General features: G+C 36.2%; 2 protein-coding genes across 2 annotated transcripts in view; both read left to right on the top strand.

The window, feature by feature from the left end:
* The window catches only part of LOC145665945 (lachesin-like), a 580,434-nt gene that overhangs the window by 13,411 nt on the left and 547,529 nt on the right, over window positions 1-19,494 (top strand). The window lies entirely within an intron of this gene.
* Window positions 5,682-6,514, top strand: LOC145665704 (histone H2A-like). The gene has a single exon (XM_081732857.1). The coding sequence runs from the start codon at window positions 5,857-5,859 to the stop codon at window positions 6,229-6,231; it is 375 nt and encodes a 124-aa protein (XP_081588983.1). The 5' UTR covers window positions 5,682-5,856; the 3' UTR covers window positions 6,232-6,514.

The following is a 19,494-nucleotide window of genomic DNA, read 5'->3' as shown; positions in this document are numbered from 1 at the left end:
CCCCTCCCCTAGTTTCTACCGTTAAAATGAAAATATTTTTTAAAAAAATCTTTCCAGGCTCGAACTTCATTTATGTTGAAAATTTGATCGAGATCGGTCAGGTGGTTCAAGAGTTATTAAGTTTTATTTATTTTTATATATATATATCTCCCCTCCCCTCCTCCTACCCTAAGTTCTACCATCAAAGGGATATGATAAAAATCACCCCAGGTCCGAACTTCATCTATGTTGATAATTTGATTAAGATCGGTTCGGTGGTTTAAGCGTAATGAAGTCACAAAGACAGTTACTTTTATTTTTATTTATTTATTTTTTTTTTACATATATATGCCCCTTCCCCTTTCCTACATTGTACCATCAAAGTAAAATTATGAAAACATCCCAGATCTGAATCTTATCTATATTGAAAGTTTGATCGAGATCGGTTGAGTGGTTTAAGAGTTATTAAGTTTTATTCATTTTCATATATTTACCCTCCTCTCCTCCCCACCCCTAAGTTCTACCATCAAAATGAAACAATAAAAACTTCCCAGGTTCGAACTTCATCTATATTGAAAATGTGATTGAAATCGATAGAGTGGTTCAAGAGTTACTAACTCATGAACATGGTCACTTTTATTTTTATATTTATTGATTTTTGTGTATATCCCCCTTTTTCCCATCCTCTACGTTGTTCCGTCAAAGTGAAATGGTAAAATCCATTCCAGGCACGAACGTCATCTATGTTGAAAATTTGATCGAGATTGGTCATTTAGTACAAGAGTTACTAAATTTTATTTATTTTTTTTAATAATTCCCCTCCTCCCCTTCACCTAAGTTCTACCGTCAAAGTGGACAGCTAAAGACATTCCTAGGCTAGAACTACATCTACGTCAAAACTTTGATTGAGATCGGTCGGACGTTTCAAGAGATTATGAGTCACAAACATAGTCACTTTCAATTTGGATCTGAAGTTTTTTGTTCACAGACACCGCCATTAATATATACATTACTTGAAACACAAACTTGAATTTCATATTTAATTTTATATGGAACTCTATTTTGTCAAGATTGTCATTGTTCTTTCTTTCTTTTCCAGGTACGTGATATTCAGCTGTCCATTTTTTGCAATCTTCAACTGGATGCGTTGTTCCAAGAAATATTGAGAGTCTGTGAGCTCGAGAGTATCAGCTTAATAGTCCTTGGTACAGGAAAGGTTAGAAAATACATAAATTTATTTTTTCTAGATGGTGTTACTAACAACAAAATGAACTATCTAACCTACAGCATATAAAATCTTTGAGTAATATTATTTCCTTCAATATTGTAATGTTTCATTTGTAATAGTAGGAAATATGCAGAAGGAATGTACCCCTAGAAATTCTTCGAATCAAAACTGAAAATCAATTTGATTTTTACTGAAATAAAAATTAAGTTTGTGTAATATATATATATATATATATATATATATATATATATATATATATATATATATATATATATATATATATATATATATATATATATATATATATATATATTAAAATGTGGTCTCAGGTGAATTCTAGAGATACGTGTACAATTTTATACCATTTGATCTTAAAAAGCTATGTCATAACCAGGGGCGGCTATGTCATATGGTCACAAAGCCATGTGCCTTCTCAATGAATATAAAGAATGATAAGGAAATAAAATTAATTATGGGCATGGAAAATTTAAACCTACAAACTATTTTAGTTTTGGAAAAATCTAGTTTTCATATCCTTCGTAAAATATATATGAATCATATAATATTTCTTAGAAGCAAATTCATTAGTATACCTGGAATACACAACGCTCAGGGTAGTTAAAGTAATTGCATCTTATATCCATCAAAATGTGATATTGTCCCTTTTTAACGTTTTGCTACCCTAGGTCTGCATTAAATACAGAATGACCCAAAACAATTTCCCACATTTGAAAGACAAATAAAACAAAATGTATTGCAAAGAAAATTATTCATTAAAAATATAAAATGATATTAAGAACAGTTTGTGAACTAGGTAGTATGTTATAAGTTGAATTTCTTTGTGATAATGTGTGGCAATGACACAATTAACAATACGATTATTGCAGTAAAACCTCATCGTACCCAATAAAACTTCCCATGTTTTGACAGGCTATAGCGCTGTCAGTGGGTGAGGAAAGGGAGTGAAGGGGCAAGAAAAATTGTGGTTAGCACTTCCCGTTCACCACTCTCTTGCCGTGTTCAGTAGTAACTATGGTTTGGTCAGGAGCTCATCGTGCGTATGCAGTTGAATTTGTTTTCAAAAGCAACAATTCTGTGATTACAGTGTAAAGAGTTTTTCGTGTAGGGTTTGTTATTCCACGTAATAAAAATGTTCCTGATCGGAAGATTATCTTGCAGTGGATAGAAAGATTCTGAACAATAAGTTTATCATTGGAAAGAAAATCATCTGGCCAACCTAAAAGTGATGGTATGTCGCAGAATATTTTTGAGAGTGTTCAGAGATCTGTCTCATGTTGCTTAACCGCTCCGTCTACTAGACTTAGCCCCAAATACTTTTTTCTTTGGGGTCACCTTAAAGCTAAGGTTTATACACATCGGCTCTACACTCTTGCCAACCTGAAGAGAGTAATTCAAACGGAGGTTCCAGCTATGCCACAAGACATGACATGCCGGATGATAGATTTCAAACATCGCTTTCAAATGTGTATTGCTCGCAGTGGACAACACTTGCTACACGTCATTTTCAAAACATAGTAATTACAAAACTGTTGTCATATACATTTTATATTTTTGAATAAACAAGTTTCTCTCTGCAATTTTATTGTTCTATTAACCTTTCAAATGTGGGAGGTTTTTTGGGCGCCCTGTAGAATAAAGCTAGTACGCATATAATTTACAGATCTTTGTTCTCCAACTGATTGTGTGTGAGATACGTTATCAAATACATATCAAAGCTGTTATATTATTTTATTCTGTTATTTTTGGTTACATAAAATAATGTACCATTTGCAAGAAGTGGTTGTATGCTAATTGCTTTAACGTATCTTAAACGGAATGCAGCGCATCTCAGACATGTTAAAACTCTCGTAACGTTTTTACACATACAATACGTAGAAATGTATTAGAAAAATAACCGCGCTTAAGATAAAGAAAATACAAGTATGTTAAGTTACGTGTGGACGTTTGAAAAACTAAGAAAACTTGCCCATTATACGTATAAACAGTGTTGCAAATTTGGGGAAAAGTCGCTAAATCTAGGAGATTCGACCTCCAAGATAACGACAAAAAAATTTTCTGATTGATGACTTTTTCAATTTTTAAATGATGATTTAGCTATTTACTTACAAATCTAGCGACTTTTTCATACAAACAACCTATCAGCATTTTTAATTCAAAGCAGCTTTCATGTGCTTTTCTATTCGTTTATTTTAATCAGCGCAAGCGATGATGAGTTTAGAAACACAGCGTAGTCACACCTCCACAATCCTGCATTGTTGTATGTTATCTTTGACCTCTAACGGAGAACAATTCCAATCTTCATGTCCTTTAGTTTGCAGAGTTCCCGATGGAAGCCACAAATAATAAGCATTACCGATAGCAACAAGGTTAGCTATTGATACGTGAATAAGACCGAACTGGGTGTTTGTTGTATTTGTCCTTTGGGATATTTTAATTTATTCTGTACTTTTTCTAGAAAAAAAAGTATAACGTAAGTACTGCTGTAGGGTTAATTATTTCGAAACTATTCTGCCTCCAAACCATAAGCAAAAGCACTGGAAACAATGTGAAAATGATCCCTGAATTCAAGGATTGGTTGTGTCCTGTTGATAAAGACTTGAGTAAAACATATTGTTTATTTTATATCTGCAACTTTAAAACAATTCTTATAAACAACTGGTTTCACGAATAACTTTAGCGACTTTTCACCCAAAATTGGATCCATATCACCTCTCGTTTAGCGACTTTTTGTGACAACCTTTTGGCAACACTGCTGAAATCACAAAATGTGTTAAACCAACAAGCAGCAAGGGAGAGGAATTTTGCATGAAGTCAGTGTTCGTAGTTTGAGGGAAATTTTCCTAATCTACAGAAATTTCGTAGGTAAATTTTAGAGAAAGGTAAATGGGAATTTTTCGATAAAGCGTGAAAATCCAGGGAAATTTTCGATAAAACGTGAAAATCCAGGGAAATTTTCGTACTGATTGATTGATTGATATACAGTCTATTTGATACAACTTGTCCCTTGTGACAGTTGGTTTCCTCTGGTTTTTCTTCCTGCACGTGGTCATAACAATCAGGAAGAAGAACTGTTTACATGGCAACAGCACGTTCAGCCAATTATAGTGGCTCATTTCTCTCGCTCTGCAATAGTTAACATTCCACCCTTTCCGGTTCCGCACGTTGCCAATTTGAATATAAACAAATGCACATTGTTTTAGTCTGATGTCAAGGACCTGCTGGTTATTGAAAGCATTCTTTTTAGTTCTCTTTTGAATCATTTAATTTTATAAAACTAAGATTTACTGGCAGTGAATAATTTCGTGTTTTTAATACCCGACGCAAAAGCTGGCAACACAGCATTGAGCATCACGTGCACACAGAATCACGACCTGTCAGAAAGAATAAGCAGTACAAATGCATAATTTTTTCCTTGTTCTTCAGAAACAAATCAACACAATAGATTGTATGAATGTGTGATACGTGAGTGCGTGTATGTTCAAAGTTGCACAATTTACACCCATTGTTGACTGGATGTATTTGTGCGTATCTTTTGTAAAAAAAAAAAAAAAAAATTAAGGAAACAAATAATTAAAAACAGAAGTAAAAGCAAATGAATAAAACGAATAAGGTTGGCACTTACTTTAATATAACTATAAATTAATTGTATCAAATAACTTCTGTCAAAGGTATTTTACACTCAACAAACTAGGGAAAATTTGAAAAGAAAAGGGAAAATTTTGAGTCATTTGAGGGAATTTTCTTAAGTAAACCTACGGACACTGCATGAAGTATAAAGGATTTATGAAGAAGAGTGTGAGGTAAACAACGTTGGTAATTAGTGCTTTACATAAGCAATAAATACATTCTCTTTATAAGATATTTCGACTACAATTCGTTTGCTCTTAGCACCTCACATATTCTGGAAATGAAGGGAAGATTAATAAAGAAAATTGAACCTATTGCAACGTGTTCATTTTGACAGTGTCCTATAAAGCCTAACAAGCGACCCATGCACTCAAACACATGCACGAAGAAACCTTCCAACATGCATGAAAAATGATAAAATCACAGACAAGTTGATGGTGTATGGCCTCATTTATGCATGTTGAAAGTTCTGAAAATTTGTAAACATGCATGATGGTTTCGCCGTTCTTTATGCATGTTTACCGTGTATGTTCTGGTTCATGCCAGTTGGTTGCTTAACATTTAGGTCCGCCAATCACCACAGCGGAAGAAACCACGTGACTCCTTCGTAATGCCAAGGTCGTTAAGTTGGACAGCAAGTTGGTACGTGTTATGGGCAAAAAAAATTCTTCCAGCATGCATGATGAAACAAATCTTTCATGCAAGTGTGTACGTCTATAGCCCCTATTAGAAAATACAAATCTGTTGAACAATAGGTTAATTCCATCTTCAGTAAACTCTGATTGTTGCAAACAATAATACTCAATTATTAATTGTAATACTGGGATAATGTTTGCCTAGTTACTACTTCTGACTTAGTAGAACAGTCTACGTTACGTAAACTGTTTTGACATTTATAAACCCAAACGGAATTACAAAAGCTATTATAAGGTGAAAAGAAGGCCAACTTGAGAATTGCTGAATTCAAATAAATTCTATGACTAAATAATTACGCACAAAATATGTCAGATCACAGGAAAGGCAAGGATCATGGCAAACCAAAATCTCAATCCGCCAAAGCTGGACTTATCTTTCCTGTTAGAAGAATTCATGGATTATTACGCAATGGAAACTACGCTGAACGCGTTAGCATGACCGGAGCAGTTTATTTGACTGCTGTTATGGAATACCTGACAGCTGCATTATTGGAACTCGCTGGCAATGCTGTAATGATGGAGAAGAAAGTAAGAATAACCCCTCGACATGTGCAACTTGCTATAAGCACCAATGAGGAATTGAAGAAGTTATTGTTAGGAGTTACGAATGTTGGTGAAGGTGTGGTACCACATATTCATTCTGTATTTCTTCCCAACAAACATGCTGCTGACAGGAAGTAAATTTTGAAAAAGTAAAACTGCTTGACTCAGTTATATTAAAAAATTGTGCTTACAAACTTTGAAAATTATTTAGTGATATGGGTTCTCGAAAAAAAAAGTCTAGAAATTTATAATGTACTATATTATAGTTTAAATTGTGATTTTAGAAAATTACGCCTATCATAACAGCACCGTTGAAAAGTTTTCTTTGACTTATTTACATAGCAGTTTCTATTTCTTTTCCTTGTTTATATAACGAAAGACCGAATATTATGAAGAATCAATAAACATTTAATAAATTATCGATTTAATTGTTTATATTCTTTTAGTACATAATATGGGTATGTTATAACTACTATTCCATTCGGAGATAAGAATTTTAGTCTATTTACCTATCAGAACTATCTAAGTGGGACCAGTAGTTCACCAGCGCCAGTTACTTCACCTACTTTTGGCAAGGCGACCAGAATTTTTACTTGCAAAAACAGGACGCATACGATTCAACGAGGGGGGAAGTAAATATCTGACTTTCAGATTGCATTTTGAGAGTCAGTAGTGTTTTCAATTTACAAAATACACAAGTAAAAGAAATAACAGTGATTCAAATTTAAATACTACCCAACAATGCTTCTAACTACTTGAACACTTAGAATTCCCATTCAATTCCCAGTTAAACCACAGAACACTGAATTCACATTTGTACATTCAGAAATTCCATACACGACTGAACCTTCCCAATGAGTGTTGGTACGGAAAAGTGTAGAATTTGCATTGACCATTTATATTTTGAATAATAATTACGGGACACCTGGGTCATTTTTGCTTAAAAACGGGACATTTAGGCGTCCCGTTTGAGAATCAGAAAAAACGGGACAATGGTTGAAAAAGGGGACTGTCCCGACTAAAACGGGACGTCTGGTCACCTTGACGTTTGGGGATATACGAAATTGAAAATTAGCACAGAACGAAGGAATTTGAATTTAATATATCACGCATTGGTGAGAGTGAACTGAATAATAATGGCTAAATACACATGCTCAGTGAAGCATGAAGGATTTTTCCGAGCGGTGAGGGGGGAAGAAACATAGATTCCAGAGGGAGAACAAAAGACCGATATATACGTTTTGATGCTGGTATGAACAAAGAAATCGGGTTAGAAGGAAGTTCCCCTTAGGGGAATAGCCCCCTATTTTTCAACTCTTCGGGGGTTTAAAATGTAGATTTCGATTAGCTGTGTTCAATGACACCATTTGATTTCTGGAACTGACCGCTTCAAGGTCAAATTAGGGGCCAAAAATAAAACGTTTGAGCATTTGGGCAATGCGGACCAGTGACCGACTGGGACGAAATGAGTGTCATTCGATTGGTATCCACGCGTACATGAATAATTGATATGCCATTTTCTCGAAAAATTTATTTTGACCGATAAAATTAACGAAAATCCGGCATTTTGGTCTATTCATGCCTGTAACCGACTGGGAAGAAATGAGTGTAATTCGATTCATATCCACACGTACATGAATAACTGATATGCCGTTTCCTTGAAAATTTTATTTTGACCCGAAAATTATCGAAAATCCGGGATTTTTGGCAATATGGACCAGTAAGGGACCGCAACGAAATGAGTGTCGTTCGATTCGTGTTCACACGTAAATACAATTAATAATACATGGGACCTCCACAGAGAGTCATAAGGTCGTATATACTGTACGAGTTCAAACTCGGGTCAAACACCACTGCAGCGTTGCGGAAGATATGCCAGGACTTTCATGAGGATGAGTACGCGAATAGTACAGCAGTGGTTTAACAAGTGTAAGGACGGTAACGAAACACTCCAAGACGCACACATGTACAAAAATGAAGATCTTCAGACTATAATTGAGGCGAACAGTGGTCAGACATGTGAGGAACTTGGACTACAATTCAGTGTGAGTGCGGAAATCATTCGGTAACATCTCCATCAACCTGGAAAGCATTATAAGTTGGATCGATGGGTCCCACATGATTTGCTTTCGTGCCAGCAGACACCTGTGTTTGTTTGCTGTCTCGTCTGAGAAAGGAGCCATTTCTGGACAGGGTGCTGACATGTGATGAGAAATCGGCCCTGTAGGAAGTTCCCGGCAGCGTCATCATTGGTAGTATCCCATGAACCGGTTCCAAAATAGCCGAAACCAACACTGCACCAGAATAAGGTCCTCCTGTGTTTGGTGGACTGCTCGTGGGATTGTGCATCGGGAACTGCTACCACTTGGTCAGAGCATCAATGCAACTGTGTACTATCAGTAGTTGAGCCATGTTCAAGAAAAGCTCAAAACTCTGAATCCCAAAGGAGTCCACCAGTTACAGGGCAACGCTATGCCCTACGTGGCAAGGATGATCCGGGACATCATTCTACGCTTTGGATGGGAAACACTATTGCATCCGCCATACTCCCCGGACATTGCACCGTACGATTATCACCTGTTCCATTCCTTGGACTATCAACTTAGGGGACGCCAGTTCAAATCCCTAGTAGAGGTTCAAAATGCATTTGATACCTTCTTCGCTTCACGGACCGCCAAGTTCTACCGCGATGGAATCCATGGCCTTTCTGAACGTTGGCAGAAGGTCTTTGATTGGGACTATTTTTGATCTTCGAGATAGGTCTTAGGTGACATATAGATGTTCGAAGATGGTAGGTGAAAAAGCGACAGAATTTTTTTGGTTACCTTTATAGAATGAGGCCAACAGTTTTAAATGAGGTCTGAACCATTATAGTATGTTTGATGTTTCCTACTGGGAATCGAACCCAGGACCTAGTGCAGTAAAAGACACCATGCACTACTCACTAGACTCCTAGGTAAGAAGTGCTTTAAAGAGAACAAATAAATTTCGTTGAGAGTACGTTATTGTTTAGTTTTGTATACTTTAAAATGGTTAGAAAATTAGTTGAGCTCCTAAAAGTGTAAATATTTGGAGCATCAGAGCACAATGGAATCAAAGCTGTGAGCACAATGGGATCAATTACTAAAGCTGTGAGAAAAAGAGACATTAGTTTGTATATTCTGTCTAAACACAGGAATAATTCACATTATTTTTTACATTATAAGAGTTTTTTTTTTCTTTTACAATATCTGAACATGAATCTTTTACGTTCCGAAAGGAACTTCTGGCACAGATCTTAAAGATGAAACACGTCCAAAATGACCAAAAAGTGGACTTGATTCCTTTGTGCACTGAATGTATAATTTGAAGATGAGTTAATATGTGAGTAACAAATGTATTGACAATGTACTACGTAAGTTGATATTACATGTATAACGAAAGTTGAAGTCATCAGAAACAAAAGTGAAGTATGATTTGTGGAATGTTATTATTCATTCGATAGGCAGCCTATTTTGGTTAACTGAGTAACAGTAATAGCCTCTGATATGGATGAAAGCCTTTTTTCTGGGCGCACTAGATAATACATCAGAGAGGAGGGCATAGCGTGTGACATGGATGAAAGCCTTTTTTTCTGGGCGCACTAGATAATAGATCAAAGAAGAGGACATAGCCTGTGACATGGATGAAAGCCTTTTTTCTGGGCGCACTAGATAATACATCAGAGAGGAGGGCATAGCGTGTGACATGGATGAAAGCCTTTTTTTCTGGGCGCACTAGATAATAGATCAAAGAAGAGGGCATAGCCTGTGACATGGATGAAAGCCTTTTTTCTGGGCGCACTAGATAATAGATCAGAGAGGAGGGCATAGCCTGTGACATGGATGAAAGCCTTTTTTCTGGGCGAACTAGATAATAAATCAGAGAGGAGGGCTTAGCCTGTGACATGGATGAAAGCCTTTTTTCTGGGCGCACTAGATAATAAATCAGAGAGGAGGGCATAGCCTGTGACATGGATGAAAGCCTTTTTTTCTGGGCGCACTAGATAATAGATCAAAGAAGAGGGCATAGCCTGTGATATGGATGAAAACCTTTTTTCTGGGCGCACTAGATAATAGATCAGAGAGGAGGGCATAGCCTGTGACATGAATGAAAGCCTTTTTTTCTGGGCGCACTAGATAATAGATCAAAGAAGAGGGCATAGCCTGTGACATGGATGAAAACCTTTTTTTCTGGGCGCACTAGATAATAGATCAGAGAGGAGGGCATAGCCTGTGACATGGATGAAAGCCTTTTTTTCTGGGCGCACTAGATAATAGATCAAAGAAGAGGGCATAGCGTGTGACATGGATGAAAGCCTTTTTTCTGGGCGCACTAGATAATAGATCAAAGAAGAGGACATAGCCTGTGACATAGATGAAAGCCTTTTTTCTGGGCGCACTAGATAATAGATCAAAGAAGAGGACATAGCCTGTGACATAGATGAAAGCCTTTTTTCTGGGCGCACTAGATAATACATCAGAGAGGAGGGCATAGCCTGTGACATGGATGAAAGCCTTTTTTTTCTGGGCGCACTAGATAATAGATCAAAGAAGAGGGCATAGCCTGTGGCATGGATGAAAGCCTTTTTTTCTGGGCGCATTAGATAATAGATCAGAGAGGAGGGCATAGCCTGTGACATGGATGAAAGCCTTTTTTTCTGGGCGCACTAGATAATAGATCAAAGAAGAGGGCATAGCCTGTGACATGGATGAAAGCCTTTTTTGGGGGGCGCACTAGATAATATATCAGAGAGGAGGGCATTTTTGTGTAGATTACCACTTGTGAATCTATAAATACTTGTACACTGCTGAGTACACTGCAGTACTTCTACACTCTCTCTCCTCACTTCTCCTCTTACCAACTTTACTTGTTTTCCTGATTTGTTTCTTTGAGTTGTGAAGTCGTTTCCTGACGATATCACCACCTGCAAATGAAGATCATGCACAATCTCAGCTCTTGTCAATGTTATATACACATAGGAGATTAAGTTCCCTTATTTCATTGGTCGTTGGGCTTTAGAAATAATAATATCCTAAAAACTGAACCAGTATAGCTGAGTAACATTTTCATTTAAAATTGAAATGTTTTCTTCAATGTATACAATACTGCACTAATTTGGCTGCAATTGATATCTAAAAGTATTATTGAGAAGTTGAATTGCACACTGAGGTGCCTTGTTATTTCACAGATTTTAGCAACACACACACACATACGCACAAATAAAGGTCTGTGTAGGGTATGGATTCGATATATTTTGTTACACAGAATCCAGCTTTTCAAACCCAGAACGATGAACCGTGTCAGTTTTTTATGGGTGAAAAATTTGAGCGATTTTGAGTAAGTGGACACACCTTTTCGTCCAAAATACAAAATTGACTCGGTCAATGGTCCTAGGGTTTCGAAAATTTGGATTGTGTGTAACAAAATATACTAAATTCATACTCTGGGGTCTGCTGAACAGAAATTTCGTTGTTTGTATGGCTGTGTTATGTGTATCCTCCCGATCCAAAGTCGCTGAAGTTTTTCGATCATAACAAAATAAAAATGACCCGATCGATCTTCCTGGGGTTTCAAAATTTGGATTCTGAGTAACAAAATACATACTTCGGGGTCAGGTACACAAAACTTTTATTTTGCGTTTGTGTGTGTGGTTATGTAATTATTCAGAAGTTGAATTGCACACTAAAGTGTCTTATTTCATTTTTTTTTTTTTTTTAATAATCGTCGAACCCGAATTTGGACAATCTAACAGTGTATATAACTGAGATAAGAATAGAAGTGTAAAGTTCTTATTTGTTCGACATTTTATTTTTAAGTATTTAAAATACTATTTTTCACAGTCTTACTTTTAACAATCTCTGTGATCCAGTTGTTTCGAACACACATGCTTCTAATCTTTGTACTTTTTTTTTTTTACTAGCATGCAACATTACGTATATACAGAAGAAGTATATTTTATGTTTTGATCCTCGCCAGTTAGGTTATTTCTACTTTTCCGTAAGCCTCAGAAGCCATTAGCTGAGCAAAGTAAACAGATTAATTCTGCGTAATTGGCTATTAACGTCTAGTGTTTAGTCACGTAAGTGGTTGTATACATTTTTATTACAGTTGACTGAAATTTTGTCAATATCATTAGTCAACCCAGTAGAAGGAAGTGGGAAGTCGAATTCAATTTATGGTTTTTCACTGTTTATTTTTGAACTGATGCGTCTGTGTGTGTGTGCATTACTTGCCAACCAAGGTTGCTAGTTTCTTTTTCTAATGCAGTGCTAATGTACTAATCATGTTAGATTATTTGCTTTTAGATTTTTCTTTTAACGTATAAAGAATCACTATTTACTTTTCGTTTGTCTTTTCGGAAGCCGGAAAGAATCTCAGCAGAAAAACTAAGTACCAAAGTGATTTTGAACATCATCAGAGCTTTAAGGTTTAAAATTGGAGACGATTTTCGTGTTCATCGGAGCCAAATGTGTCATCTTTGGTTCACGGAACAGTGGCAGTTATAGCCCGGGGGCGGGGAACCTAGGCCCCATAGTCTTTGCGTAACAAAAATAATTTAAACTATTATTTATATATTTTTGAAAGCGTGTAGTAAACTCAGAATGTACCTATCATAGTCTGGGATCTGGCTGGCTTTTACCTATTAGAACCGCCACTGTCGGAGAACGAAGATTTGGTTCTGTCTAGAAGCTTATTTATTTTGGATTCTACGTTAAACTATATGATTCTACATCCACCGCTTATATTCTTACTGGACGAGTGGTTTCAGCACTTGAAAGAGATGTTAATAATTTCAATCTATGTCATAATTTTTGGTTTCCTATTTGCTGAAGTCTCTTGACATAAATATATGGAAGTATGTAACCATATATTGTATATTGAGGCTACCTTGAGGAAAATAGTTCCAGATTTACAGGGAATTCGTGGATAATATGCTTTATAATGGGAACACCATGCCAAGACTGGCGTTTCAGCGTTTTCGGAAGGTGATGTCGATCGTGCAACGGGTTAACAATGTTGCCACCAGGTGATTCCGAAAAGTAGCTGAGTGACGCACAACACCAAGCTAAAAAAAAGAAAAAAAAAAGAAAAAGAAAGAAAAAAAGCTAAACTGACTTAAAAGTATAGATAAATGTATAGCCAGTAGAATTTAACAATAAAATAAGTGAACAATTTCCTAACTTCAGTGTATTAAATTAAAGTATTCTGTAATATTCTCTTATTTTCTAATTAAACACTTTAATATTCCCGCTTTAAAATGGTTTGCTTCCTCATTGACTAGAAGTAGTAAAAATTTCTTAAATTCTCTTCTTCGTTTCTATGTAATTCTTGTGCTAGTTTTGACTACATCTTTGTGACATTATTGACCTAGGACCAAGGGCGCCCAACAGGGGGGAAAGGTGGGGCGCTCGCCCCCTCCCCTAAGAGGAAATAGTACTTGGGAATATCGAAAGCCCAATAGAATTTTTACATTAGATATAGCAAAATTTGAAACTATATTTGAAACCTCGCTTATATTGGCCCCACTTGAAAACCACAACATGGGCGCCCTTGCCTAGGACAACAATAAACATTCATATTCCAAGCTAAAAATGCACTCGGAGGAGTAAATCATACACAAATTAACTATAGGGACACAAGTTTCCGGGCGCACGTGTGTGGAGTTCCTGCTTCCATCGTGTTCGTGGGTTTTCTGGAGTTCTCCCTTTTCCTCCAACTATTTCATTCCACCAATTCTTCTATCATTATTAACTTACATTAATCATCCGTCTCCCTTAGCCTAAAGGTTATAATTGTAGGAAGTATAACTGAAAGATACCATTTCATTTACAAGAGTTTCCGCACACCGATTTTACTATAAGACAGTGGGCCTTACACCCTATTAAACTTTGCAAAAATAAAAAAAAGTGGGCTCGTAAAGCATCGCAAACCATGAAAAAATCAATTGTAACCAGAGATGTGCGTCTACGCGTAAAAAACGATAATTTACGTTTACGTGTCAACTATGCGTAGACAATGTAAACAACGTAGACTATGTAGAATATGTCAACAACACGTAATTTAATATGGCGTCGTGGACAATAAAGGAGCTTTCTTTTGTCGTTACCTTGCGAAATTGCGTACAAAATAAAATGCCTAGATCAGCGAATAGTAACTTTCGAATACTTAGTTTCGTCTTGATGAAGGAAAATGAAAAATATTATGCATTTTGTAAAATATGCCAGAAAAAATTGGCAAATACAGCAGCTTCAAGGCTGAAAGCCCACAGGTGAGAATTAATTTTGTAAGTTTCTTTATAAAAGCAGTGCTCGAAGTGGAAAATCTAAGAAAGTGGCATGTGCAGAGCAGAGTAAACATAGAGATTAGATAATTCCCTCTACTTTTTATGTTAGTCGTTTCCCTAATCTTTCGCTGCACCGAAGCAAAACAACTGAATGAGGAAATATGAACAAACGAGCAACGAAATTCTTCCTTACATTTGATAGTGGTTGTCTACATAGTCTACACGGGAAAAGGTGTAATGTAGATTACGTATAGATTACAGCAGACAATCGCGTAGACGTAAAATTATAGTTTACGGCACATCACTGGTTGTAACTGCTGTCCCTATTGTCAAAACTAAAACGTAGATTTTGCGTTTTAGTTTACGCAAACCGTTACGGAATGAACCCTCGTGATGCATATGTGAGAATAATATAAACATGATGTCTACCTGGTAGGCTATCCAGTTATGTATACTATTCGTAGAGCAGAAAGTGTTTAAACATTGTGGCACTGCCGCAAAGATGAAAAGAAAAAGTAAGATTGTTTGCTACTTTTGACTGAATGTAATTATGGATTTTTAGAATAGAAATGGCCAAAATATATCGATAATAAACAGTAGAGAGATTTCAGATTTTACCGGGTGCGGGGGGGGGGGCGGAGCAGATTGTTCACTGACATAAGAGTTTCGCGTTTTTTAGTAGTACATTATTGTACAATTTAGTAAAAAGCATGTGTTTTTTCAAACTCAGGGGGGTGGCAACTAGATCCTTGTCCTTTCCAAATGATAATAAGCCCTAATATTTAAAAATTAATGTACAAAAACATAGAACTTCAAATTAAAGAAATCCACAGAGGTAATAAATACTAAAAGAGTTAAAGTTATAATTGCCAGAAGTAAAAATTGCGAGAACTTTCTGTTAATTTATTGTAGGATTTTAGCGTTAGAAATTCCATTCAGACAAACATGGAACACATCTTTTCATATAGTACGACCTAGATTGTAAATTGTTCAATGCTCTGTGTTCTACAGGCTTCCTAATTTATACAACGAAATGTCACATACAAACCATAGATTTAATTAATTCTAAAATTGTATGTAACTGCACTATGACGTCATTTTAAGGGATAAATTCTAGTCAGCTATTGTCAACCTTTCTTGTTATTACTTAGATGTTGTTACTTTATTATTATTATTATTATTATTATTATTATTATTATTATTATTATTATTTATTAGATATTCCAGTATAAACTGGCATTCAGATGTACAGTCCGCAGCAAAAAACCTGCAACATGAGCATGTAAGTTTATTGTGAAACTACGCCTAACAGTTCAGCGAATCAATATATAGTTTAAGTGTCACGAATCACGCCAGGAGAAATCTCAGCATCCTTCCCTGCACACTTATTTTGGAGCAAAAGATTTCGTTGTTTCACAATATACTTATATGTTCATGTTGCAGATTTTTTTGCTGCGTACTGTACCTGGAATTAGGCTATGTTCGTAAATATGTAAACAATATATAACTGTTTTCTGTTGTAATACTAATTTTCGCAGTTATGTTCTAAACCCCTCCGTCACGGGTACTCTTCACTAGTAAAATCAAATGAGTTTAAATTTTGATATGTTGTACTAATATAAAAATTTAGAAGTTCAGAAATTCGGTGTAAAGAAAATAATTCATTTTCTTTTTGACACGTTGTTTTGGTTTCCTTTTATGCATTTCCAACAATCATATTCATCAACTTGGGTTAGGTTGCTGTTCCTTATCACATTATTTCTACACAGAGAAAAAAAACGTGTGTGGTGTACGTACAAACGTATGGTACATGCGTAAATCCTGTAGTTTTTGGACTTAACGTACTACTATAAGTAACATCCTTCTGCAAGCTTATAACTGAAAGCGTATTTTTTATAATACTTTTCTTATAACTGGTCCATCTATACGTACTTTCCGTATGAACGTCAGGATCTCGCATACAGATGGACGTATACATAACATATAACTGACGTAAGTAACACATGTATACGTATGTAATATGCGAAGACAGTTAGATGTCAGACACCCTGAATGGCATGATGTAACATTTAAGCGGGAAAAGAGCAGTTAAAATGTAGCATATGTATAACGTGTGCTCCGTACAGATTTCCTTAGTAAACGTATCTATTCCGTATATTTATACAATATACCGCCGTCCGGATAACGGATTTTTCTCAGTGTGTCTAATGTTTCTTCTTTTACTGGATACACAGAATCAACTTAAGTAATGTTTTATTTCGTGAATACAGTTTAAAATTTGCCTCCCTGAGTTATAATGTATTTTTGTACGTTCAGTTGATAACCATGAATGAAAATGATCATCATTATGAACAGGTAGACGTCGGCAGATGAAATATGTAAAGAGCGAATTTATGTTATTAAAGTGTTATGCTGTGGATTGTAAAGTGACTTCACAATGATATAAATATACTTCTTACTTGTTTTAGATAAAAATGATGAAAAACCATTATCGCAAGTTTGATTATCGTAAATGGAACACATTCTGTATGGTTATCGTTACCATGCATTAGAAATGGATGTACACTAATGTTCAAGAAAAGTTATATTGAAGAATTACTACTTCAGCCTTGATTAAATAAAAGTTGCATGTTATAAACAGTTAACGTTTTGGTAGAAAAAAAAGACATTTCTTTAAAATATGAAATAAAATTTCGGAAGCATTGAACAATTCGCCAGTCATGACTCCCAAGAAATTTTATATTTTAAGCCGTTCTGTGGTTCTGGGAAACGATGTATAAGCATAAAACGAAAATAATAACTAAAAAAAAGACATTTAAGTTAGAAGAACTGTTTCATTATGTGTATAACTATAGTTACAGTATAATATCGTACTTAGAAAAGGAAACTTTGTGAAAATCATGATATTTAAGTGGTATTTAATAGACAATACAGTCAAATAGGGGTAGCTAATACATTTTAACAGTGTAACGACCCGCTGTGGCAAACGAGACGCATGTTACAAGTTGTAAGACGCCATTACCCTTTATCTCTCCTCAATAAGTACCCTTATGTTGCACAATGTGTACGTTTTGACCCCACCACTGTGTTGGGCACCCAAGAAAACCTCCAGATATGAAAAATGAAGCTTCTATCTCAAAAAATGGTTACTTCAATTTTTTTGAAAAATTGTTCAATTTTGAACTTTCAGCGCTAGTAATTCAAATATGCTTGCGATCGAGGATTCCTCCGGATGTCTAATTGTTTCATATGTAAAAAGGAGTCGAATGATCACAGCGCTGATATGAAGTCAGAGTGACACCCGGGAACTTCCCTAGTGAGAAGATTCATTTTATTCAGCTCAATGAAATGAAACCACGTTTTATTGTTTTTGGGCCTTGTTCTTCTCGTTAAACGCTAATAAAATTGTGGACTTTGATTACTCAAAGTGAATTGGTTTGGAGCGTTGTTTCTTGCCTTACAAAAACAAACTTATTTACTACCTTGACTGTGTTGATATGGGATTATATATTAAAGTCATATTTATTTATTTTTAATATCTAAATACTCAAGTAAGGTAAACTTCATTTTATACTGGGAAGGAATATAAGTTAAAAAGAAAAACTCAAACAAAAAAAGTTTGAAAGGCGACATTGAATATAGTTGAGTACCGCCTATATATTGAATGATTATATTCAAAATAATTGATACGAGTTAAACTTTCCTTATCAACACCGACGAAAAAAAAAACAGATTATCGAGAGCCGGTCGCGGATTCTCTTGACAATAAGCGTGAAAGTTCATTGTTCACCCATCCAACTATAGGTAAACTAACCTGGCAAAATGCTTATAAATAAAGTTAAAGGGCACCTTCTTTTAAGAACATATCAAAGGCAGTAGAAGTAAGACTTCAACACTTTTAGATTAAGGAACTTTCAAAATGTCATGTATTCAGAACCACAGCCTAGTCACTTTTCCCACGAGGTTTACCCAAGTACCTATTTCACAGAGTCTGGCAGAACCCTTGAACCGCACTGGAAGGAGGGTAGAGCGAGAACAATAATGATCCTTACCGGAAATCGAACCCAGACCCTTTCGTAAATAGATCCCTTACCGACTAAGCCACTGCGCCTAAAAATGCTTATAGGGACACGTAGGTGCGTACTCAGGGACTGAGCCCTAGGGGTTCGGATCTCCCGAATTCATGACTTTTTTTGTAAATGTAGTCCAATTTTGGGAGTAATTTTACAAATTTTAATATAACTTAATCTTATATTGAATTTGGACCCCCCGAAATAAATTCCTGCGTATGTCCGTGAGGACACGCTTAATAATATTAAAATGAAATGAAATGAAATCTTTCATTTTAACGTTCCACGTTATTCCTTTCGGCTAAGGAAGACTATGAGGTAAGTGGATGATGATGGAGGAATTGGTGAAATGATAAAGTGGAAGGAAACCACAATACCACGAGAAAACCCAAAGACACGATGTTGTCCACCACAAACTTACTTAGCCAGGGATTGAACCAGTGGTGTAACTAAAGGTTTGGGGGCCTCCCCGCAGACAGCGTGGAGTGCGGCTCCTTTTCCACATCTCACTTCACGATTTGGGGGCCCCCTGATGGCTTGAGGCCCCCCGCAAATGTAAGGTCTGCGGGACCCTTGTTTACGCCCCTGGATTGAACTATCGATCCCACGCACCAGAGGTAAACGCTCTGCCACTGAGCCACCGTGCCCCCTAATAAATATTATTAATAACAATGATATCATCGTAAAGCATATGACAGAAATAAAATATCTACGCGTATACTGCTAAAGATGGCAACACTGTAACCTGTTCCGCAGAACGATCTCCGTAGGTTGGGTATTTCCGAGAGCGACGACTCCGCTAGATGAACTTGACACTCTCCATTCGTCACCTGTCGACTCTTCTATCTTCTTCCTTTTCCGCTTTTCCCCCCTCAAACAATAAACATTCCCTCTCTCCACAAAGCCTCTTCACACCTCTGCATGCGACAGAGCAAAAACAGACACTGAGATATGACTACGGCTACATTCCACAGAGCAGGTTGCCGCTACCAAGGGAGACATCTAGTGAGACACACGATTTAACTC

This window comes from Thermobia domestica, chromosome 12, assembly GCF_964235325.1.
Source record: "Thermobia domestica chromosome 12, izTheDome1.hap1.1, whole genome shotgun sequence".
Lineage (NCBI taxonomy): Eukaryota > Metazoa > Arthropoda > Insecta > Zygentoma > Lepismatidae > Thermobia > Thermobia domestica.
The sequence above is the reverse complement of the archived record's forward strand: the minus strand, read 5'-3'. Positions and strand labels throughout refer to the sequence as shown.